General features: G+C 44.0%; 3 protein-coding genes across 6 annotated transcripts; 1 reads left to right on the plus strand and 2 right to left on the minus strand.

The window, feature by feature from the left end:
* Positions 1-146: 146 nt before the first annotated feature.
* On the plus strand, positions 147-3,295 carry wfikkn1 (WAP, follistatin/kazal, immunoglobulin, kunitz and netrin domain containing 1). Its single transcript, XM_071504082.1, has 2 exons — positions 147-1,591; positions 1,732-3,295. Exons 1-2 carry the CDS (start codon positions 1,325-1,327, stop codon positions 3,247-3,249), a joined length of 1,785 nt encoding a protein of 594 aa, XP_071360183.1. The 5' UTR covers positions 147-1,324; the 3' UTR covers positions 3,250-3,295.
* Positions 3,296-3,320: 25 nt separating this feature from the next.
* On the minus strand, positions 3,321-6,605 carry mettl26 (methyltransferase like 26). Its single transcript, XM_071504084.1, has 6 exons — positions 6,279-6,605; positions 5,828-5,990; positions 4,902-4,961; positions 4,705-4,772; positions 4,328-4,406; positions 3,321-4,200 (listed from the first exon to the last, which is right to left on the minus strand). Exons 1-6 carry the CDS (start codon positions 6,470-6,472, stop codon positions 4,144-4,146), a joined length of 621 nt encoding a protein of 206 aa, XP_071360185.1. The 5' UTR covers positions 6,473-6,605; the 3' UTR covers positions 3,321-4,143.
* A 112-nt stretch (positions 6,606-6,717) lies between these two features.
* On the minus strand, positions 6,718-24,789 carry LOC139636231 (girdin-like). Of its 4 annotated transcripts, none has more exons than XM_071504078.1 (29): positions 24,116-24,789; positions 23,944-24,035; positions 22,334-22,439; positions 20,726-20,795; positions 20,079-20,137; positions 19,831-19,914; positions 19,539-19,691; positions 19,208-19,389; positions 17,813-17,894; positions 16,762-16,920; positions 16,293-16,439; positions 16,016-16,160; positions 15,077-15,715; positions 14,776-14,981; positions 14,478-14,672; positions 14,086-14,216; positions 13,856-13,994; positions 13,591-13,764; positions 13,305-13,466; positions 12,868-13,145; positions 12,621-12,764; positions 12,286-12,472; positions 12,012-12,157; positions 11,671-11,763; positions 10,731-10,933; positions 9,765-9,845; positions 8,946-9,191; positions 8,702-8,767; positions 6,718-8,408 (listed from the first exon to the last, which is right to left on the minus strand). In XM_071504078.1, exons 1-29 carry the CDS (start codon positions 24,176-24,178, stop codon positions 7,318-7,320), a joined length of 5,523 nt encoding a protein of 1,840 aa, XP_071360179.1. In that variant the 5' UTR covers positions 24,179-24,789; the 3' UTR covers positions 6,718-7,317. The 4 variants fall into 4 exon arrangements, with proteins under 4 accessions (XP_071360179.1, XP_071360181.1, XP_071360178.1 ...); XM_071504080.1 differs by having other exon boundaries at positions 6,719-8,408; positions 19,551-19,691; XM_071504077.1 differs by having other exon boundaries at positions 6,719-8,408; positions 13,856-13,997.
* Positions 24,790-26,112: the final 1,323 nt, after the last annotated feature.

Consider the following 26,112-nt stretch of genomic DNA (forward strand, 5'->3'; position numbering starts at 1 on the left):
GCGATCATTTTTCATTCAAACATTTATCAAGGTCATTGTGCGAATTGTGGGAATATTTTTTGTTCCTTTTGTCCAGTCCGGGGCCGCGGGTGCTCAAGTGCAATAAAAGCCGTGGGGTGTGGGTGTGTGTGTGTGTGGTGGGGGGGGGGGGGGGGGGGGGGGGGCCGCTGAATTGATTAGCTGCTCCCTCGGTATTGGCCAGTTGTGGATAACCGGCACATCGCTGCAGCGCATGAATGCAGCGCGGTCAAAAGTCACCCAAAGGTTGCAGGGTCACCCCCGATGAAAAGCTGAGGGAGCTGCTTCTCATCGCCTCCGAGCCGCGCCGGGACAAAGATGAGCCGCACACCATTGAAAATGTGGCGCTTTACGTCTTCCCACCTGACCGTGGCATCTCTGAGCTCCGTGTGAATGAGGGACGGTGGTAAACTGACCGACGTCTAGACACAGAACGCCGTGTTTTTGGCAGGACGTGATGCGACACGCCTCATGCTTGTTTTTTTTCCACGCTGCAGACGACTTCCATCCTCTTTGATTTGTGCAGGAAAACAAGTGTTTATATGAGTCTGCTTTGTGTAAATACAAAAAAACAAACAAACAAAAAAATAAAAACAATGGAACAATGAAAATGGAATTATGAACAACTCAACAGGCACCAGCAAGAACACTGCACATCAGCCTCTACCTCATCTGTGAACGTCACCTCTATAAACTCTGTCTGGACACATCTGACGTTGGATTTCTCACCGGAATGTTTGGCTCCGTGCGCACGGTTGTTGGGACAGCTTGCCACCGTGGCCCCGCGTTTTCTTTGATGTTTTTACGATGTTTGTCCAGTTGCTTAGCGCATGGTGCTGCTTCATAAAAGTTTCAGACACTGGACGACCATGGGGGCGGTCAGAGGGGCTGCCCTCTCCACCTCCATTCACACTCTGAAAGGCTGATGTTGCGTCTTTCTCTCATTGTGCAGTTCCTCGGTCGCTTGTTTCGGGGTGTTCTGGAGAGTCGACCTGAATGAGATTTTGTCCATTGTTACGAGAGGTTTTTTTTGTTGTTTGATTATCAAGGAGAATATTTTATGCAGCTTTTTTTTTTTAACTTATTATTTTTGGGATATATTTTGGTTGCTAAATGTCCAGCGAATGGGAACTCGCTCTGACCGGTGGGAATACAACTTTTCTCTCTGCGCACAGAAAACTGACTCTTAAGCTTACGCACAAAGCGGATGAGTACCTTTGAAAATCGACAGTAGTCTTCTTCCTTTTCAGAAGACCTAAAGGAGGAATGGAATTACTCGGTGGGCGACTCATGCAAAAGGGCAACGATGTATAAAATACCTCTACAGCTCTTGGAGGATAGACGTATAAAGGATACACATTGGCACAATGCACCCTGCTCAAATAAACTTGGATTACAGTGGATATGTGCGTATTTGTTGATGCTCCTGGTTTGCGAACAACCCGAACTTTCTTTGTGTGCAAGTGTGGCAGGATCCAGGGTTGAACATGAGGGACTTTGTCCAAACAAGCTGAATTCCAATCTCTGGGTTGATGCGCAAAGCACCTGCGAGAGGGAATGCAACGTCGATGAGGTGATGTCAGAACCAAACCTGTGCATTGTTTCAGTTAATTTGTACTTTGCCAATTTTAATAAGCTTTCATAACTGCTGTTTCTTTACATTGTGTGTGTGTGTGTGTGTGTGTGTGTGTGTGTGTGTGTGTGTGTGTGCAGGACTGTGCCGACTTTGAGAAATGCTGCACCAACGTGTGTGGCCTCAACAGCTGTGTGGCAGCGCGTTTCTTCGATGGCACGTCCGCACAGCCAGATGGGCAGGGCGGAGGAGGAGGAGACGATGCCCCCACCTCCACAGCTACCTGCGAGGGCTTTATATGCAGTCAGCAAGGAGCAACCTGTGTAATCTGGGACGGGCAGCCCATCTGCAAGTGCCAGGACCGATGTGAGAAAGAGCCCAACTTCACCTGTGCCTCAGATGGCCTCACTTACTTCAACCGCTGCTACATGGATGCAGAGGCCTGCGTCCGTGGGGTGACTTTAACTGTGGTCACCTGTCGTTTCTACCTCGCCGGGCCCCACACCAGTCCTCTGCCTCAGGACACCACCGCTCATCCCACCCCTACAGCGTCCCAGGAGGACCCCATGCCCCCCACACTGTACTCCAACCCTCACCATCAGTCCATCTACGTCGGAGGCACAGTCAGCTTCCACTGTGATGTCATTGGAGTCCCCAGACCTGATATAACATGGGAGAAACAGAGTGGCCGGCAAGAACAGCTGGTCATGAGACCTGACCAGATGTATGGTAATGTGGTTATCACCAACATTGGACAGCTAGTCATTTACAACGCCCAGGTGTGGGATACAGGTATCTACACCTGCATTGCACGAAACTCTGCAGGAGTCCTTCGTGCAGACTACCCACTGTCTGTCATCCGCCGGGCTGATGATGATTTCTCTGAAGATCCTGAGATGCCCATGGGGAGACCATTCTCACCAGCAGACTGCCTGGCGGAAGTGGACTTGAGAGTGTGCAGTGGAGAGCGCCACGTGGACTGGTATTATGACAGCAAGTTGGGCACCTGCTTGGCCTACAGCAACGGCGGATGTGATGACAGTCGTAACCGATTTGAGACTTACGAGGAGTGCAAGGCCTCCTGTCAGAGAGAGGGAATGGGCACCTGCTCCCTGCCTGCTGTTCAGGGCCCCTGCAAGTCTTGGGAGGCACGATGGGCCTGGAATTCCCTCATGAAACAGTGCCAAGCCTTTGCCTATGGTGGCTGCCATGGGAATGCCAACAGCTTCCACACTAAAAAGGAGTGTGAAGCAAACTGCCCACAACCCAAAAGGAAACCTTGTAAGACCTGTCGGGTGAAGGGGAAAATGGTACCCAGCTTATGCCGCAGTGACTTCGCCATTGTGGGGCGGCTGACGGAGCTGGTGGAGGATCTGGACTCGGGGTTAGCCCGCTTTAGCTTAGAAGAGGTCCTGAGAGATGAAAAGATGGGACTGACCTTCTTCAATACCAAACACCTAGAAGTGACTATCGCCAAGATTGACTGGAGCTGTCCCTGCCCCAACATCACCATGGAGGAAAACCCTTTGCTGGTGATGGGCGTGGTGCAGGATGGCATAGCCATCATCCAGTCAGACAGCTACGTCAGAGCTATAACTGAACGCAGACTCAAGAAGCTGCGTGAGGTTCTGGACAAAAAGACCTGCGAGGCATCATAAAACTCCCAAGACTTAGACGTGTTTGTATCTGTGGTCACCTTTACCTTTAGCACTGAAGATAAGCATCAGAATTGCAACAAGAAAAGCTCATATTTAATAACAACTCTTAAAATCAAGAGACAAAAATATGTTAAATACTGTATGTCAATGAAGTTGTGAGAAACTCTTTCTATGTACAATATATATTCATTACAACACAGGTTGTACTACATTCCAGATGTGTTGTGAGCCCATTTATACCAATGCTGAAATGCTCTTTTTAAATAAGATGAAATATAGATATTCTTGTATTCTGACATGTATTCTGTATGTTTGTGAGAAATACGACTGTAGCCAGAATAGCAGCCACACAAGGTGATCAGTTTGCAAAAACACCTAGCTCGTGATGCTAAAGAAATAGACATCTATACATTACATCTATATTGTGTTTTTCTGTTGTTCTGTTTTACTGTATTATGTTTATTTTGTATTGGGCTCTATATTAGTCATTTACATAGACGTTTCATATAGATTCCCTTGTGTTGTCATATATACTTTGAAGATTTAATGTACAGCACATTCTCTGTCTGAAAAGCACTTCTACTAACTTAGTTTTACCGACAGTCTCTGCAAACTGAAGAAATGACAAAAGAGTACGTGGCTGTCTTAAATGTAGTACACAACCAAAGTATCTGTGAGCCTTTTTCATTTTACTCAAGTGTGCAATATAGTGTTTCATAGATTAGAGTAAAGCCATTCAGATCAAATGATTTTATCTATAGTCAGTCTGTATTAGAGTACGGAGAAATACGATTCATTTACAATTCTGGAAAATTTGGCAATGTATCTGAGCTTGAAGTCTAAGTTAAGGCGCTTTGACCATCCTGCTCCATCCAGAAGAAGGAACAAGATACTTCACACCAAACTCTCCTTCCTGAACAGAAGACACTTGTTGTTTGCTGGCATTTCCACCTTGCAAAGAAAACATATGAATCATACATTAGTAAACCGGTATTGCCGTAACTGCAGTTTATGTTCTCACCTTTCACACATCAGAGAAAAGAACTGTGTTGGATGCTTAATTGAACTGTTTACTTACTATCTTCTCCAGGAATAAACCATTTCTTTGTGCTAAAGAGCTCAGGAGGGAGATATCTCGCAGTCCCCACTTTGGATTCCTGCAAGATTAAAATAACATATAGCTTTTAAATGAACCCACGGTCACAGCTGTTAGTTAGTTATCACAAAATACAAAAACACGTGAACTTTAATGATTAGGTATATAGTGTATCTGTCTCCTATACAAAGCAAACAGATGCTACTGCACATTTGATCTGATGAGGAATTAACATCTTGTGAATTCGCAGTTACTCATGTGATTGAGAAGAAAATATTACGATGCTTGCTTCCTTTCAAATTTCTTTATTAACTTTGCTTTTCAGGAATGAAAGATTAATTGAACAAGGCATACTTTACCTCTGCCGTAGGCTGTAGTCAAAGTCAACATTGCTCTGTGGAGTGATCTGACCATTCACTGCGTAGGGCTGAGGGTACAGTAACAACAAAATATGCGATATAGCATTTATTGTTACACTTTCATGTTTACTTTTGACAATAGCATGCGATTAATGTGTTAAGTGCATCTTTACAACGTGAGATGTCTTTCCACTCACCCCGTATGTCAATAGAAGACCTTGCGGCTTCAACAATGCTCCAGCCCCTTTGAATAAACCCTAGAAGAAAATAGTAACGTGTTCAGGCACTAGTGTCACATCATATGCAGTGGGGGCTGAGTGGCCTTTTTGTTCCTGGTTTCTTTTATACAGAGCTATTGTAAATGGCCATTGCTTACAGTAATTATCTAAGGAGTAATGAGTCAAAATTCTTGCAGTGTATATACATTCTACATAATCTACAGTATTTCCTGTCTATAGAACCTGAACACCAGGACCAATCAATAGATACACTTAAAGCTACACAATGTAAATTTGGAAAGAAGAAATAACACAAATTTTCCCTCCCAAATGAGGGAAAAATTCATAAAAAATAAATAATAGACTCCTGCTCAAATCAGTGAACTCAAAGGCTGTGCTGCTACAGATTTACTTGGTCTGGTATGAGCAATAGCTGATGATGGCTGATGTTAGCTGACTTCACTTAGCTATTGCTGTGTAATTGACATTCTTGGTGTTTATCTTCTATATTAACCTTTCACTTGTACCTGCCACTTGTGCTCAGTGTTAAAGAAGGAAATATTAAAATGTCTTGCTCCCTGCACTGAGGGGTTCCTGGATAACCCATTCTGGGGCCCTGGTGGGAAAATAAATAGAGGGCCCCTTATTGCTAAATGCTTTGCCATAAATTGATTAAATTAGTTAGATTTAATCTCTGGGCACCTCAGGGCTACATAGAGCTTTAGATTAGACAATAAAGCAGGTGTTGGCAAGATCTTCAACACATGAATTTGCATTGTGCTTTGGGTGAATTCATTATTACCAAACTTGCAACTTATCTGAATACCACGAAGGAACAGGTAGGATGCTTAGGTCTTGGGTTAGAAAAGACCATCCACAGCAGTTTGTGCATGCTGGCGTCCTACCTCTGTACAAGCGATGGGAGAAATGTGGATCATGTTGATGTTGACTACCAGATCGAGGCTGTCTGGCTGGATCCCTCCCCAGTACTGGTGAGGCAGAGAAGCATCCAGGTGGATGGCAGGCTTCACATTGTTCAGCTGGTAGCGAGCTCTGTACGCTTCTATACTGAGAGTGGAAACAAAACACATTATTGTTAATACACGCAGCCTCCGACAAAACACTTACCAGCACCGTCTGCCTGCGCATGTTCTGCATCAGCGCTGTAAGGAATATTTGGCATTTAGTTGTCCTCCTTTAAAAAATGATCTACCGTAATCCCGGAGCGCAATGGCTCATGTCAAGTTTATTACGCAGAAATTAATTAATACCGTAAATCCTCGAGTTCATAAGCAGCTTATAAGGAGCAGCGGAAATATAAACAGACGCTCACTGGCAGACACAACCTGCGCTTACCTTTCTAGAGACTGGTGGTCATACTCTGAGGGCTGCCAGGTGATGTTCCGCAGGGCCTGAGCGAAGTGTATGACGTGCTGCCCGGTGCCGGAGGAGATCTCCAGAGCCTGCAGGGGTCTCCCGGTGTTCACGCTGTCCCGGAGCACCGCCAGGATGGGCTCCTTGTTCCTCTCCGCGGCGGCGGCGCTCAGCATCGTGCCAGACCCTGGGAAAAGCTGTCGAGTCGTACGGTACAGCTTATGCAACCACTGCAGCAGACCTAAGTAACGTTGCTCCAGTTTGAGTAACTCAACACCACCCACGAATGTTTTGTTTTTCCACTGAAAATGGTCCACTTCCGCGTTTCCTCACATGACTGACCTCGCGTCCAATAGGAACAATGGGCGGGCACAAGCGCACCGCATGGTTATAAAAGAATGACAAGGCAAATACACAGTTTACACAGAAGGGTTTCTTTATTTAAGGGAAAATAGCATTCAGGAGCATATCCTATTTTATTTTTTATTTTTTACAAGATTTACACATTTTCTCATATATCAACATTACATTTCCCCTCAGACTGAAATTCAAATCTATGGGACAGAAAGCAACTTCAAATAAGTTAAAGGGCATAAATAAAATGTTTTGACAAACACAACTACAAATAACACAGGATCGGCAGTGTGGTAAAGTAAAGGTAAACAGGCTTGAGTCACAACACCAATTTAATTATTCATGGGCAAAACAGAATATCTCATATTTTCGTATATTACACAGAACCTGTGTGAAATCTGAACAGAAACATGATACTGTGGATTGCTGAATAGTCATTCACTGAGAAATACTGTATATAAAGTAAAAACTGGTGATGTTACTGAAGCAGTGTGAATCTGAACCAAAACCATCTAAACATCTTTTTGTTCAACACAACTCTTAGAATAACTGTGTAATTGAATTACAGTGACCTCAGTTGTGTGCTTCGGTTGATGTGATAAAACGGGGCCTTGCTGCCACTTGCTGTATTTGAATCACACAATGTTCAATGATGTGACAGCTGCCTTCATGCAGTTGTGAGCTGCTTGTCCTTCTCTTCCAGCCCAGCTGCTTGTCCTGCATTTTGACCCTGCTCATTATCCATGTTGAGCAGGGTCTGCGGTGTGTTACGGGGCGACCCCTGGCTCTCACCTGGACAGCTTTGGACCAGAGATGGATTCAGACAGACGAAGGTCTGGTTGTTGTCAAACGCATCCAGACTTGTTGTGGTTGTGACCACAGAATCACTGAAGATGGTGTTTGAGAACACAGAGCTAAAAGTGAACGAGGAGCCACAAAGTGACTCCTGCACAAGGGACTTGGGGCGATCTGTGGGAACAACAGCAGTTGGGTCTCTGGGAGGTTTAACTGGGGGAACTGTCTCAGACTCACTGTTTTTAGTGTCTGGGTCTGGTTGTAGATTCTTACTCACTGTTTCCTCCTGATTGTTGCTGTCTTCTGAAACCTTGGCTTGGACAGAGTCATACTTGAGTGTCACCCTGCAGTCGCTGTTGACACTGGAGCGCCGGGATGAGCCCTCTGCTGTAGAAATTACACTGCTGGCACGGGGGAGACTTTTAGGGGACCTAGGCTCTTTGAGTCGTCCCTCTTTCCCCAGAGGGGTGGAGAAGCAGTTGAGGCAGCCAGACATCGAAGATGACTTCCCCTGAACATACAACACTGTAATTGGTGAACAGGCTGCGGCTCGGGTGGTTTCAGCTTTGCTTGAGCTCAGTTTAGAGTTCAACCCACTGAGCTCTGGGTTCATTTTGACTGTGCCCCCTGAATCTGATGAGCGACGTGCCACTTTCCCTCTTGACCCCCTTCGGATACTCTTTGTGCCCCTTGTGAGCCAGAAATCCTGAGAGAGCCCGAGATCTTTCTGTTTTGGTACAGACTGGAGATCTGAATTCTGACTGCTCGTAATGGGCATGGTAGAAGCTTTCCCCTTGTGTTGGGGGGTGGAGGCATCGCTGGGTGGCTGGTAGGAGGACGAGGAACGGCGTGATGGGGGCTGCTGGATAGGGCTGCTGCCGTTTGACCACGGCTCATTCTCCAGACTCAGGCTGAACTCACCGCTGCTCTCACTGTGGGCTCGACTCTGGATGCCATTCAGAGCTGGAAAGAGATTATGATGTTTTTGAAAGAGCTACAGTACAATATACATATACATACACATTTTCACCTCTGTCATGAAAACATCTGTCAGCTGCATCTAGATAATATTCTTAATGCCCAGCAGGGGGCAGCAGACTCAAGTCTTGCAACAGTTGTTGGCCTCTGTGGTCAGCATGGAGATTAATATAAAACAAGGTCATGATTGCGATTTGATGGATTTACTTTAATTCCTGAGCTGGTAATACATCTGTATGCTTGCTGAATCCTCTAAATGAGTATCCACAGAGCTTTACCGTGATTTTGCAGCTCGTTGTTTTCCTCATATCCAAATGGAACAGCGCTATCATTTGAATCCTTGTCTGTGGAGCATAAAATGTGAAATCACTGAATGGTTTGCACACATTTCAAACTTCTACACTCAAACCAAGAAAATCCCATCAAAGTTTTGCATTGGCTCCCCTCTCCTCTACACTTTATTCTAACATTTAACTAATGAAGATGACATCAAACAAAACAGTGGTGCGTGGATGCCTATACCTCTCATCCACAGCTCAGAAACATCCGGGACAGTGTCTGTGGTGTCTGTGGTGTCTGTAGCGGCGGCATGGAGATGGCCAGATGTTAGGGTAGGGGGGTGATGAAGGTGGAGAATGGACAAGATGGAGGTGGTAAGGGATGAGGTCAGTGCGTCCTTCCCGTCCTCCTCCACATCAGCCTCGGACCCTTCCAGCTGCTCTGAGCTGTCTGCCCATCGGGCCAAAGGAGAGGCCAAGCTACCCAGGGCTGCATTGTTGGAGCGAGGGGCGGAAGAAGTGTGAGGGGTGGATGACAGAGGTGATAGACGGGTGAACCGGTAATAGAATGAGGTATTACTTTTATGGTGTTGACAATATGGAGTTGTATATGTCTGTCTTTCTCCACAGACCACACAATAATCTAAAATTCCTGTTTTATTCTGTTCCTGCAGTACAGCTGGCTCCTGGTGGGGTAGCGCTCATGCAGCATCACTGTCCTCCTGCAATGCAGTATTTCTTTGACCTCCATTGTTCTACTAAAAAACCCCGGACTGTCTTTAAATATAACCGCTCTGCTAGAAGGTTACTGCTGTGATATTTAAATCTGTAATATCAGAATATATTAAGTCAGTGTGGTGAAATGAGGTTGTCATGGATGACACATTACTGACATATGACTGCTGATGATGAATCCTACTTTAAGCCAGTGTTACATTAGTATTATGGCTTTTCATAGATGATAAAAAATAAAGCATAAAAAAAACAAAGCATAGACACTCCAGAATAATCAAGTTAGGAGTTAAGTAAAAGGCTACAGACACTGGACCACAGGCCTTCTTACACATGGATCGACGAAAGATGGACTTGACTTTGTCTCTGTCCTTCAGCCTGTTCCTCATACGGGGAAACATTTTCAGTGTGGCTTTTTCACAGCAAGTACGGCCACATGAGAGGTCGACGGAGAGGATGGGAGGGAGGTGATAGATGCAAGCAGAGAAAAGGGGAAAGTGAGGAAGGTTGCGGATAGGAAGGGAAGGAAAAGACAAGGGAGGGAGGGAATCAGGAGGAATGGAGGGTTTGAAGAAATACATAAAGACAAGTGAAAGACACAGGGGAAGACATTAAGGACTGTTGAGGAAAGTTTACACACATCATGCATCAGGAAGACAGTTTGGACATGATACACACAAGATATGTTTTAAACACACTGCTGACTACAATGCAATACCTCCATCATTTCTCTTAATGATTTGCAGACTGACTGGATCTTCTCTAGGGACATAATAACTATTATTAAGATCTCCACTTCGTGTTTAAGTGTTAATAGAGAGTTAGATTAACAGAAAAAGTACCGTTTTAAGGTGATTAATTAAATTTTTGCCTAAAATCTTCGGCCTGTTTTCACTTTTAACATTTAGTCTACTGTGCGAAGACATTGCCACATATGACAATAGTGCTGAAACAGATTTACTTTGAAATACATTTATTTGAGTTTTTGCGTCTCCTTGAAAAATGCGGTGGAGGAGACAGTTTTGTCAAATTTTGGGAAGATCTCGGTCCTTCAGATGAAGCAACACATGTGGATGAAACTGCTGTGGCTGTCTGTTGATCAATGTCTCTCTGTCCTCTGTCTGTGGGCTGGACCTTACATGAACACACTCCTGAATGATCTCCGTGCTCTGCCTCAGATGATCTGACTTCGTGGTCTACTGCTGAATCAGTGAAGGGGGGACTTTGGTACTCTGATGAGGGCGGTCTGCCAAGTCAATGGGAGATGATCTGGTGAATTCCAGAATTTCATACTCACTGCTGTTGCGCTGGGGTGAGATGGCATCAGCCGCTGAGGTGGAGGCTGAGCCATCTGAGCTGATGAAGGAGCCGTTGTCATGAGAGGACAGATGTGGCTCAGTGACACCTGAGTGTGTGGGAGTGGGGGGGCGCTCCGGTCCATGCTCACGGCTACTGGATTTCATCAGCTTCTTCAGTTTCAGAGTTATCCAGTTTCCTCGTCTGTGAACAAGCAGATATGCAAGAGGAATGACAAACCCTACAGAGAAACAGCTGTGAGGCGGTCAGAGGTGATCGAGCTCAACTAGCTAAACCGAATGTTAACATTCAGATTAAACAACAGATACATAAAGCTGCTGTCTGTATTTTAATATCAGTCATATGCAGGTGAGAGCAGTTTCTCGTACTGATGTACCCTGACAGAATTATTATGCATCTCTGCGATGCCTCTAAGCTTTACAGAGCCTTTTAGCATCTTGATGATAAATGAGAGTAAACCAAAAGAGTAAGGCTCTGCCCTGCAGCAAACCACAGGCAGACAAAGTTAGCAACTAAGGAGGAGTCAGTGAAGACCGAAATAGAGCTAAAAGTAGAGTAAATATTGGATTTGAAAATCGATGTGTAAATAAGCAACTGCTTGCTAAGTCCACTGTATCAACTTAAAAGTGGTTAATATATCAGTGTTTTGTAAGAACAGACTTTAGCAATGAAAATAGTTAATGCATGTTCAAAATGCAGTCTGCTAACTAGTTAGCATGTCCCGCTATACAAAGATGGGGAACTATGGAGCCCGCTGTATTAACTGTCCAGTAACTGTGTGTATGAGGTGCATTGTATGTGAAGTGAAATTATATAACATGAGACTCAACAACGTCAATTTACCAGGTAACATATTGTGATCAAAGTGTAGAAACTGGTGAATGGTAAAATAATTGTGGTTAACACTATTACAGACTTACCTGCGAGGAGGTGAAGGCTCATAAAACTTGTACTGGTCCATTATCTTTTCCTCCAGCTTCTCCTTCTGCCTCCTCAAGTCATTAAGCTTGTCACTGAGCAGAGATGTGCAGAGAGAGAAAATAGATCATCAATTATAAAGTTGGCCTTGCTGTGGAGTACTGTGGTATTTTTGGTGTCTTAAATAGTGTATGTTCTGCTGACTGCACGTATCAGAACACTGAGCCTTAATGTGTTAGCTCATTAACAAAATAACTATAATCACCTCAGAAATAACAACTGCAGATCAAACCCTATTTAACGCTACATTATCTTGTCATGGTGTTATCTCTGTTTTCCTTACATATACTGCCGCTCTTCAACATGGAACAGATCCTTGCTCTCCATAGTCTGCTCCAACAGCGTTCGGTTCTGGAGCATCAGGGTCTCGATCTGGCTGAGCAGGTGGCGGTTCTCCTCCTCCAGGTTGCCCTTCAACTGGCTCAGCAGCTGAACATCACATAGACAAACATGCATAACTGCAATATGTACAAAAAAAGCACGCATACATACAGCACTAAAGTTAAGGAATTACAAGGTGGTTTACCACTGCAGTATAACCTGCTGCATGCCCGTACCTCACACTGGTTGTTGAGTTTTGTGGAGGTGATGTCCAGCTGCTGAAACTCCTTCTTGAGTTTGGAGAAGTCGGCTTCCAGCCAGGTGTGTTCCAGCTTGGCCTCGTTCATCTGGCTCTTGAGTTGCTTGTGATCTGCTGTCAGCAACTCGTTGTCGTTAAGAAGCTGATGGTAAGTCTGATTCAGCCTTAAAAAAAAAAGATGTGTGTTTAGGACAGTGTGCGAAAGTGTATACATGTGCTTTTGTTAATGTGACAAATTGCCTTGTAAAGATGATTAAATGAGGTATCCATGAGTGTGTATGTACTACAGGTGGGTGAAGTGTGCCTCCTCACCAGTCCTTCTCATCACGGAGCCTGCAACATTCAGCAGCAGTTGTCTTGTGCTGTTCTTTCTCCAGAGCCATCCTCATCTGCTCCTCCCTCAGGGCTTTCTCCAGGTCGTCTAGCTTGGCCCGCTGCTGAAGCAGGCTGTTGTATCTGAATATACCCCCAATACATACACAAACGCACACATGAAATACAGGAATCTCGCCCCCCATGACAATTGACAATTCATCGATAGTGCCTCCCCCCCCCCCACCTGTCCTGCAGTGTGCGATGCTCCAGCTCCAGTGTGCGGTGAGCGTTTTTCAGACAGCCATGTTTGCCCATCAGGGCCTCGTACTCCATGGCTTGTCGCTCATGTAGAGCGGCCAGTCGCTCGTGATCTCGCAGTAGCTGCTCTTGGACACCACGCAGCTCTTCGCGTTCCCGTATGGCGCTGTCCCGCTCGCTCTCTGTCCCCGACTGCTGCTGCTGCAACTGAGCATTCTGGGCCATGAGGGAGGCGCTCTGTGAGTTCAGCGTAGATTTCTCCACCTGGAGAGGAAGGAGGTGAAATTGATTCACAGGTCATGCAGTATAAATTGATTATGTGTGCTTTGGGCAATGAAGAGACTTAACAGAAAACCTTAAATGATTATATCAGAAACATTTGTGAGATCAGTGGCTATTAGGTACTGTGGAGAATACTGGCACCTGCAGGTTAGCGTTGTGTGTCTGCAGGGCTGTGTTGTTCTCCTGCAGCGAGGCAGCCTGCCTCTGCAGAGCGAGGATCTGAGCCTGCTGGCTGTCAGACTGACTCTCCAGCTGTTTCAGCTGGGCCTGCATGGCCTGGCGCTCTGCCTCCAGTGTCGCATTCTGCACAGGAGATAAGAGGAGAAGAGAGAGGAGAGGACCTTTGACCTTTGACCTTTGACCAACCCTTTAGTGGTTCTACGAGGCGATTCTTTGAGCTATCTACTTCAATGACGGCCTCACTTACATTCCTCTCCACTTCAATGAGACGGTCTTTGAGCTTCAGCAGTTCCTTGGTGGCCTCCTGGTTTTCACGCAGCCATTCACTCATTGCTTTGCTGGTCTCAGTCGGAGGGGTGGGGCTTGACGCTGACCACTCCTCCTCCTGCCTCTGCTGCAAAGCCTCATAGCTCAGCTTCACCTGTGTGTTGGAAAGGGGTCAAAACACTGCAAAATACTTGGATCTGATATATTTTTAAAGTTTTTTTTTTTTAACAGGCCTGGTGACTCACAGTCTTGAGCTCCTGGCGTAGCTGCTGGTTCAACGTGGCGGACTCCTGCAGACGAGCCTCCAGGGCAGCCATCTTGTCCTCTTTAATTTGCAGAGACTTTTTCAGAGACAACTCAAACTCTGACTCCAGCATCTTGAACCTGCTGATTGGAGGAAATTATTAAATAATAATCATGTTCCCCTCAGAGGTTACAAGATGGAAGAATAAAACACCAAGCAGAATGTAAGCACCTGTTGTCTGGTGTCTCTTGCTCAGCCTGCTGTGAACTGTTCTGGCTCAGAACCTTCATATCCAGCTCATGGGTCAGCCTCTCCAGTTCATTGTCTCTCTGCTGCGTCTTCAGCTTCTCGCTCACCAGCTCCTAAAGATGGACGGTATACCTTGCTATCAACAAGTTTTTTTTTTACCATATATGGGATTTTATTTTCATCGTCAACTTTGGACTTCAAAAATATAGAGCCGATTTCATTTGGGAGAAGGGTTTTTTGCTCATATATTTAAAAAAAAATTTTTTCTTAGTACACAAATAAATGTAATTGAATGTGTGTGCTACATTTGAACAGTGCTGGCTGTAAAAATCCTAGGGGGCAACAGAGTAGGGGTGCAAACACCCTCCCTTCACCTCTCTGAGGGTGGCAAGAGTCCTCTGGTCGATAGCAGCTTGCTTGGTCAGTTCCCTGTTGTCTCTCTCCAAGCCTTTGACCCGCTCAGCAGTCTCTCTTAACCCCTCCACCTCCTTTACTAGAGAACGCATCTCCCTCTCCAGGCTGGCCATGCAAACATTACTGCTGTCTAAGTTGGCTTCCTGGATTTCAGCCTGAGACAGAGGAAGTAGTCGGTTCATTCAAAGGCAATGTTAAGTCTGACAAACATTATCCTGACTTAGATTAGAACCTGACACCTCGTTCCTAGAAAACAACCTGCTGTCGGAGTCGTCGATTCTCTTTCTCTAGCTGCCTCTTGTCTCTCTCCAGAGCTGTAGTCTCTTGCTCCAGGCTCTGCTTCTCTGTTTCCAGCTGCTCCAGGCGTCTCGCGGAGATCCGAAGTTCCTCTAAGGTGGCCTGCAGGCTCTGGTTCTCCGCCTCCAGCTCCTGAACCTCTGCCTCCAGGCGCTGAATTTTCCGCTCTACAGAGATAGAGGATGGTAGAAGAAATAAATTCATTCGCAATTGTTTAATCAAACTATAAATCTTTAACTTTCATTTGATCTACAGTTTGTACCGGAGTTGTCAAGAGAAGTCTGTAGATGCTGATTAACCGTGTCCAGGGCCTTGCACTTGGCCTCCAGCCGATGTGTGTGCTTGCTGGCATAGGAGGAACGTGCTGGCAGACCTGTGAAGATGCTGTTGGAGCCAGGGGAGTGATCACATGATCCAACAAGACAATGGAGCCTATTGTGAGCGTTTTCGAAAACCTCCAGATCAGACATCAGTTCTTTGAAATGGTCTCCTTTGTCTCCGTCCTCTAGTTGTCCTTTCTCTTGAATATGAAGGTCTGGATTGTCTGTGAGGAGGATCTCACTCTGGACTCCCTCCAGCTCTTCTGTGTGCAGTCCCTGACGCGAGTTTAAATCTCCATTCATCATCTGCTGTGGCACTGTACTATGTGGGAATACATGACTGTGGTTTTCCGTATTTGAGCAGGAGGTTTGTAACCCTGAGGGCTGGTCTGTTGATGAGGTCCAGTTGTGGGTGCTGCAGACCACCTCATGGTGGTAGCTGTGTTTGGGCTGTGTGCTGTTGCTAACAGCGACTGCTCTGAGTTCCTCTATGGTCCTCAGGAGGCTTTGGTTCTCCTTCTCCAGCTTCAGCATCCGACTGCGTGTCCTCTCACTCACCTCCTCACTCAGAGTCTGTTGGCCTTAAACACACAAACACAATTAACTTTATGTAAATTAGTACTTAGACCAGTTATGTAGAGGCGAATGTTTAAAGTGTGTTTCTCCTGCCTCACCTTTGTGTAAACTTATACTGAAAGACATTAAAAGGCAACTTTTTGACCCAGGTTCTTGGGTCTTTTAATTAAGTCAATAAAAATATCTAATAAATGGAAGCAATCATGCATCCACACACTTACATAATTTACATACCCATCTCCTGATCTACTTTACCTATCCCATTCATTAACGGAGTGTGCTGTTACCTTAACACCAGCTCTTACCTTGGGAGTTCTCAGTGGTCTTGGAGAGCTGCTCTAACTCCCAGCCCAAGAGTTGAGACTCCTCCATGCTCCTCCTTTGAGCCACACACAGAGTCAGGTTCTCCTCCTGCAACTCCTCAATACGCCTCCGATCAGCCTCCCTCTCCTGGAGCGAAGACACGAAGTAATCAGCACAGATACATTACCACCAATCTCTGATGTCATTTATGGAAGTGGATTAAAACCAGGCTACACAAAGGTAACAAAGAAGACACTTCCTTATGTGCAGATGTCTGACCTGTTCCATGTCATGGATCTGGGCCTTCAGCATCAGACTGTGCTTCTCCAGCTGATGGATTTTATCTGAACGTGCCCGCCAGCCTTCCAACTGATCTTCTAACACCTCTTTGGTCTCCTGTAGCACTCTGTTATCCTCCTTTAGCTCCTGAAATAAAACACATGCACACACACAAAAAAATCACCTCTTAGATTTATATGTTCTACCCTCCACAAACTAAAACTGTCTCCATCTCCATCCTTCACTTTTCACATCCATTTCTATTGAAAACCCTCCTTTATATACTGAACGATGAAAACACATCTTATTCCGTACTCTTCTCATCCAATGAATCATTTAAAAATGCATCAATATGTTGTTGTTGCATATTATTTGCATAGTATTTAGTGATTTCCTACGTTCTGAGCTGATAACATAAACATTCATGTCTCAAATTGTACTGGTGAAACAGTAATAGAACCACATTTACCTCCACTTTGGTCTTGTAGAACTCCATCTTGTGCAGTTGCTCTCTGTAACGTCCCACTTCACTCTCCAGCTTGTCCGCCTTGATGGCTCTCTCTCTCAGGGCGTCCAGCTCGTCGCGGTAGGTGCGGGCTGCTCGCGCATCCACAAGCAGCTGGGAGTTCTGGTGAAGGTTCAGACAGAGGTACGATTTACTGCAAGTACCTAAACCCAAAGTAAATGTAGCTCTGCAATGTTAATCTCAAGCAGTCTTTACTGCTGTCATCTTATATCGCGTCACTTTGTTATACTTAAAGCTGCACTAATCAATATTTTTATAATCACAGTGGACCAAATGACAACATGCATGTGAATAGGGGTTGCACAGTTCTCCTCTACTCTATGAAATGTTTTAGTCTTTTTAAGCTCATTGTTTTGGTTTTACAACTTTACTGTTTCAGTTCAGTTTCACTGTGTTTGTGATGCAGCAAGTAGCTATTTATGCAAAAATCTTATATAAACCCCTGATAAACCCACTGTGTGCTATTAGTCTGCACCAAAACAGTTAACGGACAAAGTTATAGACTAGCTAGTGGAGCATGAATCTGCTAAAGAGCCAGATATTTTTCTTAGAGCTTGGTGGAGACCAGAAACAAAGCTAAAAGCAGAGTGAATATTTACCCTGCTTTTCCAATGAAGCTGTGCATCACCTTTACAGGTGATAACATGTTAATCTTGTGTTAACTTGTTCCACTGGGCAAAAAATCAATTAATGCTGCTTTAATTTCCAGTAAATACTTGGTATGAAACAACTGCAAACTAGTTTAGTACACCTGCGACACAAAGCTGAAACAGACAATTCAAAATTAAGATCTCCTGTTCAGACAAATCTATATGAGCTTTAGTTGCATCTCTGAGTCAGAGTTCAGAGGTTTAAATTTGCTGTCATTAAGCACTGCTCTGCAGCAAAGCATGGTGTGCATTAATCTCTATAATCCACAGAGGAGTCAGGAGGTTACTGTGTGTCACCATCAGAAGGAGCTGCAGTTTATTCTTTTTCTTGTCTGACTTCAAACCTCCTGCTGGATCCTCTTCAGCTCTGCCTCCATGTTCTCCAGCTCATGTCTGCAGTCCAGCATCTGTTCACTCTTTTCCTCTCTGGTGGGGTCAGGTATACGATGCAGGGAGACAGGCAAGTGGCTAGGTTAGTGTGCACTGCTTATAACTTTTCTGCAATAGTTTGAATGAAATCTAAATATATATAAAACTGTTTTATATATATATTTAAATCCTGCACACATAAGCACACGTGCATTTCCCATTTCATTTAACTCTTGCAGGACAACTGAATATATCTATTTCAATTGCTTAATGGTTAAATCAAAATGATAAGTTGGCCCTCATTGTTGCTGGTGCTACAAACTTGTATTGCACATAACTACATAAACTGGATTGCAACACGATCCACTTCTCTGTATCTGAGAAGCAGATACAGGCTATTATAGCGATATTGCATATTCAGATATTTAAAGAGCTGTTTAAGGCCAGGGCCATTCAAAAGGGCAAAGTCACGCCATACTTGATGCTTTAAGCGATATTGTGTTTGCTCAGGGGCCACACTGTGAATCTGAGCATTCCACAGCAAGAGAGGACAATACAGCAGAGACGATGGGGATGGAGGGCAAAGATGGAACCGAGACCTTGATCGGATCAGGGTGTGTGTGTGTGTGTGTGTGTGTGTGTGTGTCTGTGTGCATGCGGTATCCGCCGTGATGCAAAGCCAATGTGGGTCAATGGTAGCGCACAGCCATGGAACCTGCCAAGCCGGCAGTAATGTGGGCCAAGCTCCCTGGGGCTTCTCTTATCCTGTAGTATCTCTCTCTCTCTCTCCCTCTCTCTCTCTGTGTCTCTCATTCACTCTCTACTGGCAGCTCCCCAGTAGGGACAGGCCACCTATTTGCCGATAACCATCCAGAGGAGAAACTCATGCCATACTAAGAGGCATTTCATTTCACCCCACAGTAGTTTACTGTGTCATTAGACAACCTTTACCAGTGAGTTGTTTTACTCTATGTTGGGAAAATGATGCATTTCACACAAAAAATACACAGAAGTTTGAGTTAACTTCCTATACAGGTATTTTTTTTTTCAAGTCTAAAGCCTTAAAAAGGACCTTTTCCTTTTTATTTATTATATCTTTATATGCAATTATTACGCTTATGCCATTTGCATTGTCCTTATATCTCAGTGGCATTATTATATTCACTGGCACATTTGTTATAAGATGCTTTTATGATGCTGTAAATATTGAAATTGTAAAGTTGTTTACTTCTCCTGATTGTGCAAACTATATAACCTGAATGAGTTTTACCCCTCACACTTTCTTCTTTACCTGTAGTGTATTTTGTTATTTTATTTTACTTTTGTAAATAAACTAAATCATTATTATTTTTTGTCTACTCGATACTCACAGTTCTTGCCTGAGTCGTCTGATCTTGGCCTTGGAGTCAGCCAGCTCCACTGCCAGGTGTTGCTGGGACCCCGTCTGCTGCTGCTGCTGAATGCTGGGAGAGTAGCTGCCGGACTGTGGGCTGGAGGGGCTACTGAGCAAGCTAACCACACCTTCCTTTTCCAGCATTAGCTCTGCTATAGTCTGCAGAGAGGAAGGGAAAGAGGAATGCAGCAGGTCACAGATTACATACAAGTCAGTGCAGTTTCCTCATAACATCTGTGCACAACGAGCAGAACTGAAACTTCATTACATGCAGCTATTAGTATGAACGATTAAAAGAAAAAACACACAGATATGGGTACCTCCAGATGGGTGTCCCTCTGCTCCAGCAGGTGGCGGAGGTGCATGGCCATGTTCCTCGCTACGGCCTCCACCTCATCTGGGTTCATCTCGCTGGACTCCAACCACTGCAGATCCAGCACATTCTCCTGACTGTGGGTCAACTGGTAAACATGGGAGGGTATAGTCAACAGTCTACAGTGTTCTTTATTTGTACCAGACACCAGCACAACTATACACAAACTGATTTACTGTCAAGCAGTGCTGTGGTGTTCAAAGCTCATGTCATAAAAACTCTGATACCTCCTGAATATGTGCAGCTATTGCAGCTTTTGTGTCAAAGCCGAGTGTCTGGATCCTCTCGATGTACTCCTCTTTCTTCTCACACTGAAAATGAACAGGAAATATTTAGATCCCCAGCTAATCAGCTCATGCAGCCCGTTTCTGGCTAAAGGAGTTAACCTGCAAACAAATCAAACACAATATCCTACGAGAAACTACCATGTACTGTACATAAAAAGTAGGTGTTACGTCAGACAGTCTGTGTTTACCTGGACTGCACATCCCAGCAGTAACAGCAAAAGCTTCTTCATTTCTTCCAGACTTTGTTCTTTAGGGAGTAAAAAACATAAAATAAAAATTAACAGAGTAAAAAAATAAAAAAATAAATAAAGTTCATTATCTGAAATAAAATTTATCAGATTGAAGCAGTGAGAGCTGCTGGCATGGATTTAAATTGACCGAAGCTCTGTCTGGTGAATTTGGGTCACCACTTGCCAAAGCCTCACCACAAGCCAGTGTGGTTATCAGAGTGATCGCGTGCAATTGAATTAAAACTGTATCCGCAAGAGCTAAAGCAGTTTGTCTGTGAGGAAACACTCAAACCATTTTCAGTTTGAGGAGCTGGGGAACCAATTGCTCTGTATTTAGAAACAAAAATTAACACTTTTTCTACATTGTTGCTGTTTCCAAAACACTTACATTAATAGTAGTAGTATGCATTTGTTTCAATTTGTTTCCAATTATAGACATATCATTTTTAATTTTGCTCCTAATCATAGGCTAATTATGGGAAATCTATTCATGGTACACAGAGTATCAGCAAACAGACTAATCAGGCTTCCAACTATATACTGAATTAGCAGCTCCGCCAGAGAGGAGAGATAAAAAACACTGAGTTTTCTTTAAAAGAGCATACCACAGTAAGGAGTCCTGCCAAGCAGCAACACATTTGGCAAAGGAATCATGATCAATTGTCCCAGATTATCCTGCAAAGAAAAACAGAGGCAGAAAGGGATGAGGGAGATGGGTGGAGAAAAGGGAGCGTAAGCACATTTTGGCCAGACTGAATTCAGTAAAACATTTCTTGGGGTTGAGCCAAGCTGCCTGAAAGAACAGGAGCGTATGTATGGACAGCACATAGCAGCTGCTTCAGCGCATGTATAGAAACACAGCCAACAAGTGGACGAGCGCTCTGAGTGGGGGCAGTTTCCTTGGTGCTGAGGTGAAATCCACTAAAACTGTTTGGTGCAGCCCTGTTCTGAGCTTTAAGTGGCTCACGGTGTTAAAGCATGTGCATGCAGCAGGTTTAAAACTGGTGTCATTATTTAGCCTTTGTTGCAGTGCAGTTATCATAAACCAGCAGACACATCTTCTTCCACTCTGACCCTCTGTCCACTGAGCTTCAAACATCCTCTCCTTTCCCACACTTATGTGTGATTGACACGTGTGGAACTGAGGGCATGTGTCCGGTCTTTATAGGTAATAAATAAAAAATACAGATCATAAAGGAGTTTTCGAGGGTGAAATCAGTATATGGATTTAGATTTAATTACTTTAGTGATTACCTTTTCATCTGGAACAATCGCCAGGTCAAAATCTGAAGAGCTGCAACAGTTTCGTTATCAACAAACTACATGAGATGAACGACATTCAATCTCATCAGCCTCATTTGTTCTTTGTTTTTAGTGCTAATTAGCAAATGCTAGCATGATAAATTCTGCAAAACTGAATATGTATGGGTGTTGTTTTCTCATACAACAGCAGTTCAGGAGCTGCCTAATATCTACAATACTTTTTACAGTACTTTTCCTTGTAATATATTTGAGTAAGATGCAATTTAATATGGGCAGTTCATCTCAAAGATGAGCCTGAAACAAATTAATTTCCTACCATCTCTTTTTGCAATCAGGCAATCAGGTCACTGTGAGTTGTGTTAAGTGAAATCAGTAAATTCATGACAGTTGTGATTGCCAAGAGAAGAAACATTGACTATATCTGCTGTTGATAGCATCAGTTAACCTGGGGTAACAAAAATCATAAAAAGCCACTATTCCTTAACTGTGCTAATCTATAGAACTTGATCGTCCTCAGTGAAATTACTCTCCTTGTGATCTTAACAGATCTGAAAGCTTAGCAGCCGTGGTGTCTACCCACGAATCGTGGGACTTAATGTGTCACTGTAAAGCTGTGTGTGTGGTTTTACTGTGTCTCTCTGCTGCGGTCTAACCTCGCTCCTGTGCTGATTACACAGATGCTTACATGGCTGATATTTAGGCCATGCATCTTAAGAAGAACTAGTTGATCTGCTGACACACAAGTGCTTCCAACTACAGTATCTGGTTGCGTGCGCATGTCTGATCCAGTGTGTGCGTGATGCAAAGTTGAGGTAGAATTGAAACATCTAAATCAAATGTCCATAATCCGATGTAGAGAGAGATGTAAAGCTTAGCAGCCTGTAGCTTGGATTCATTATATAACATATTATATGGCTGAGAAACCAGAGGAGGGACCATCCAAAACTCACCAGATAATATGTCTTGATTTGTTGCACAAGAAAGTTGAGGTTCTGGATCCTCTGACTTGCATCCCTGCTCACTTTGTTTGCACCCTGGGGTGTAGCTGAGGGATTTCTGAAGATGGGAAACAACATAAAGGCATTTTACTTGACATTTCTGCTATTTGCAAACACACAAATGGCTGTCAGAGGAATAGGGTGAGCGGAAGCTGCAAGCTGGTGAAAATCTTGGCTCAAAGATCACCATGAAAACATGTATGAGGTCTCTATTCATTCCTAACTTTAGGCTGTGTGATGTCATTCCTTTCAGACACCAAACAGGGGTGTTGTTGAGCCAAATGGGGTGGCATTAGACTTTCCACCCCAAAGAAATCCTTTAGCTTGATTCTTGGCTAGAGCCTACTGTAATCTGGCATTGAACTGTCACATACTGAAACTATAATGTCATCATTCATGGGCCTCGGTGCAGTTATATAGGTCAGACGTCACCTTGTTGCTCAGGAGAGGAGACCCACAGTGTGAAATAAATGACTGGAGAAAGAGAGATGCTACCTAGCTGCCCTGTACATCTTCCTGTCTCCATCTCTGCGCTGTTTATCCTGTTTCTGTCCCTCCTCCTCCCCCCTCCCATCTGTGTCCCAGTGCCACTAAACAGCAGCACCAAGGCCCTAATCCCGAAGGGTCTCCCAATCCAGGAGATTATCCCGCCTCTTCCCCTCCCCTCCACGCAGCATTGTTTTGCATTTAGAGCTGGTTATTGTGACCCTGGGGGATAAGTGGGATGAATGGATATCGTGGACTTGGGGTGGCTAGACAGTGTTATCCACAAGTGCATTGGATCATCAGTTTTTTTTTCACATCTTTTTCTTTGCAACTGTTGAGTTTCAGTTAGGATTCTACTGCCTTCCTAACATGAAGGCTAAAGTCAGGGGCTCTCCACCTATCTGCTCACGTCTTTGACACAATTGCAAACTGCCAGATGACCATGAGTTAATGTTAGTTAAGGATGAGGGAAGCTCCCTCAGAACATAAGGCAACCAAATCATAATCTCTTAAGTAGCATCTTGACGGTGTATATATGATGTGCCCCCATGTCTTGGCAGAGTTGGTGTTTTGCTCAATCTGACATTCCTCAGTGCAGACTGTGTTTCTATAACTCGTATGCTAATTCTAACATTTCTTGAGAAATCCTAACCTGTAAGTCATAAGGAAGTTGCATTTAAAGACTGCTGCAGACTACAAAGATTCTCTTTATTACTGCAGAGTGACAAAGCCAGTACTGTTGGTGCCTGGATAAGAATGTTAGCAGACACTTGATACTGTATCATGAAGGGACGATACCTAATTATCAATGAGATTCAGTTTGATGATGCAGATTTCCGTTTAAACCACTGACAACCTGCACATATTTACCTGTAAACCTCACTTTTAGTCATAACTTAATGACAGATGCTATGTCAAACTATCTAACAGCCGGCAGCTCCAAAACACTGGCTACTAATCTGAATATCCATCTGGACACCGCTCACAACCACGATTGGAAATGTGACAAGTGAAATATAAGCTGCAAGAACAAAGCTGGCATCAAGAGACTCATTCAAATCAAAGCAAGGACTTACATTTGGGTCATTATGCCATTCAAAAAGACTCCATCCAGTAATTCAGAAAAGTCCAAATGCATGCCTCCATCATTTGGCACAAATGTCTTCACCTACATTACACAGAGAACACAGATTGATTAGATGATATCATGGTGTTTGGCAGGAAATCAGAGCTCTCTGCATCACTTACCCAAGTGACAAGTGGGCTCAGCATAAACTGATCCAGACTCTGAAGGAAAACCCCACTTTCCATCCTTACAAAGGTTGTGGAGGATGAATCTCACGGGAACATCCAAGCTGCTTGGAATCAGGAAAAGACTGACAGCAACCTGGGAGCTACTGTTTCCTCACAAGGGGGCCAGCCTTGCAGAAAGCGCACATTCAGGCCGTCCCATCCATCTCATTTAAACTAGTTGAGAATTTCCTCCCGGCTCTGCGGCTTCTTATCGGCGTTTTCACTCGCTGAATGCATCCATGAGCTCTGGCAGTTTGAGCGACGGTTCAGAGAAAATCCCACCCGCAGTTTGTCCCGCAAAACCACACACTCACCCTGTCACACACTCACATCCTCCCTGGTCCTCTGCTGCAAAGGCATCTGCCGTCAGTGCCCCCCCCCCACTCCTCCTCCTCCTCACAGCTTCCCTGCTCGTCACAGAGAGAGAGTTAGCGCTGATGTAAAATATATAAATATAAAACAGCCAAAAGTGACGGTTTAGCCGAATAAATATTCTGCTTTCTTAATGAAACCCAGTCAGGACGTTCAGTGAAATGTTGCTTCCCTTTGGTTTCGTTTTTTGTGCTAATAGAGCGATCTGAAAATATCTTTCTCGGTAATCTGTTACCATGACGACGGCGCCCCCACCCCTCCCCATCAGCAGCAGCAGCAGCAAAATGAGCGGTGCTGCTGACACACACACACACACACACACACACACACACAGATGATATCTTGTTGCGGGTGAAACTATTAGAAAAACAGGATAAACGACCGTGTGCAACCACAACTGTTAGTATCGCCCTGAATGTGTTTCTTTTCTCTTCTCTCTCTCTCTCTCTCTCTCTTTTTTAAGTCTAATTAAATTGTCTGAAGTTACGCAATGTTGTTTCTCTTAATTCATTTCCACTTCCTCAACATTGTGATGTAGCCTGATGACTTTACACAGAAAAGTTCAGCTTTTCAAAGAAAAAAGGAAGAAAAAGAAAGTTGAATTTAATTTAAAGGATCCTCAGCACATGCCCATGAATGTGATGAGGAGTCTCCCCTCTGAATACAAAGCCACAGCACCTGTCGTGCCAAACTTGGTGGCTGTGACGGTGCAACAGCACCACCTTGTGTTGAGGACTGGGACAACAAACGATTAATACACGACAACTTCAGATGAAGTCTCAGTGTGTAAATGGAGTTATTTCAAATGAGTGCACATGTTTTTGTAAATACTTAGAGTGCCTTACAATAACAATACAACAATTTCTTAAAAATGTCTTTGGGGAAATGATAAACTGATGAATTAGTTAGCTTTGTCTTGTGTGTTAATACATGAGAAATAATATCACAATAATGCGATATGTACAATAATATTAACACTTGAGAGGCACCACTATCCCCAACAAGTATATTTACTTTCTTAAAGAACATTTTGCTCATGATACTTTTATACTTTTACATAAATAAAATCAGATCAAAAAAAAAAAAAAAAAAGTATTAAGTATTGCTTCCACCACTGGTATGTTTATTTGTGAAAATAAAATGAAGTCCAAGTGCTCCATTTTAAAGGTGCCATATTTTACACTTGTCTGATGTTTTATTGGAGTTTTTGATGTCCATAAGAAGATATTTGTGCCTTGCCTTTTCTTTGTTTTCTGAGTGGCTGCATAAAAATATAGTTGATTTTAGGTAACCATCCTAAAGAAACCAAATCCTGTAAGGTTGGATGGTGGGTCTGGATAGGCCAGGTCTGGGGCATGGCCGAGGGCGGTGACTGTTTTGTTGTGACATCACAAAGTCCTGACGACTTATTTTAAAGCTCAGTTTCTGAGTACAGGCTGTGTGCATTTCTCCATGGTCTGTGTGCTTTGATACTTTCACAGTATTAATATAGCATCTAGACCTGCTTTATATTAAAAACGACATGGAAATCTCAGTTTATACAATGTGTTGATTAGAATACTGGACTTTGACACACCTTG

The sequence above is a fragment of the Trachinotus anak genome, unplaced genomic scaffold, assembly GCF_046630095.1.
Source record: "Trachinotus anak isolate AG129_WGS33_773 ecotype Australia unplaced genomic scaffold, CSIRO_AGI_Tana_v1 ptg000019l, whole genome shotgun sequence".
Taxonomy (NCBI): domain Eukaryota; kingdom Metazoa; phylum Chordata; class Actinopteri; order Carangiformes; family Carangidae; genus Trachinotus; species Trachinotus anak.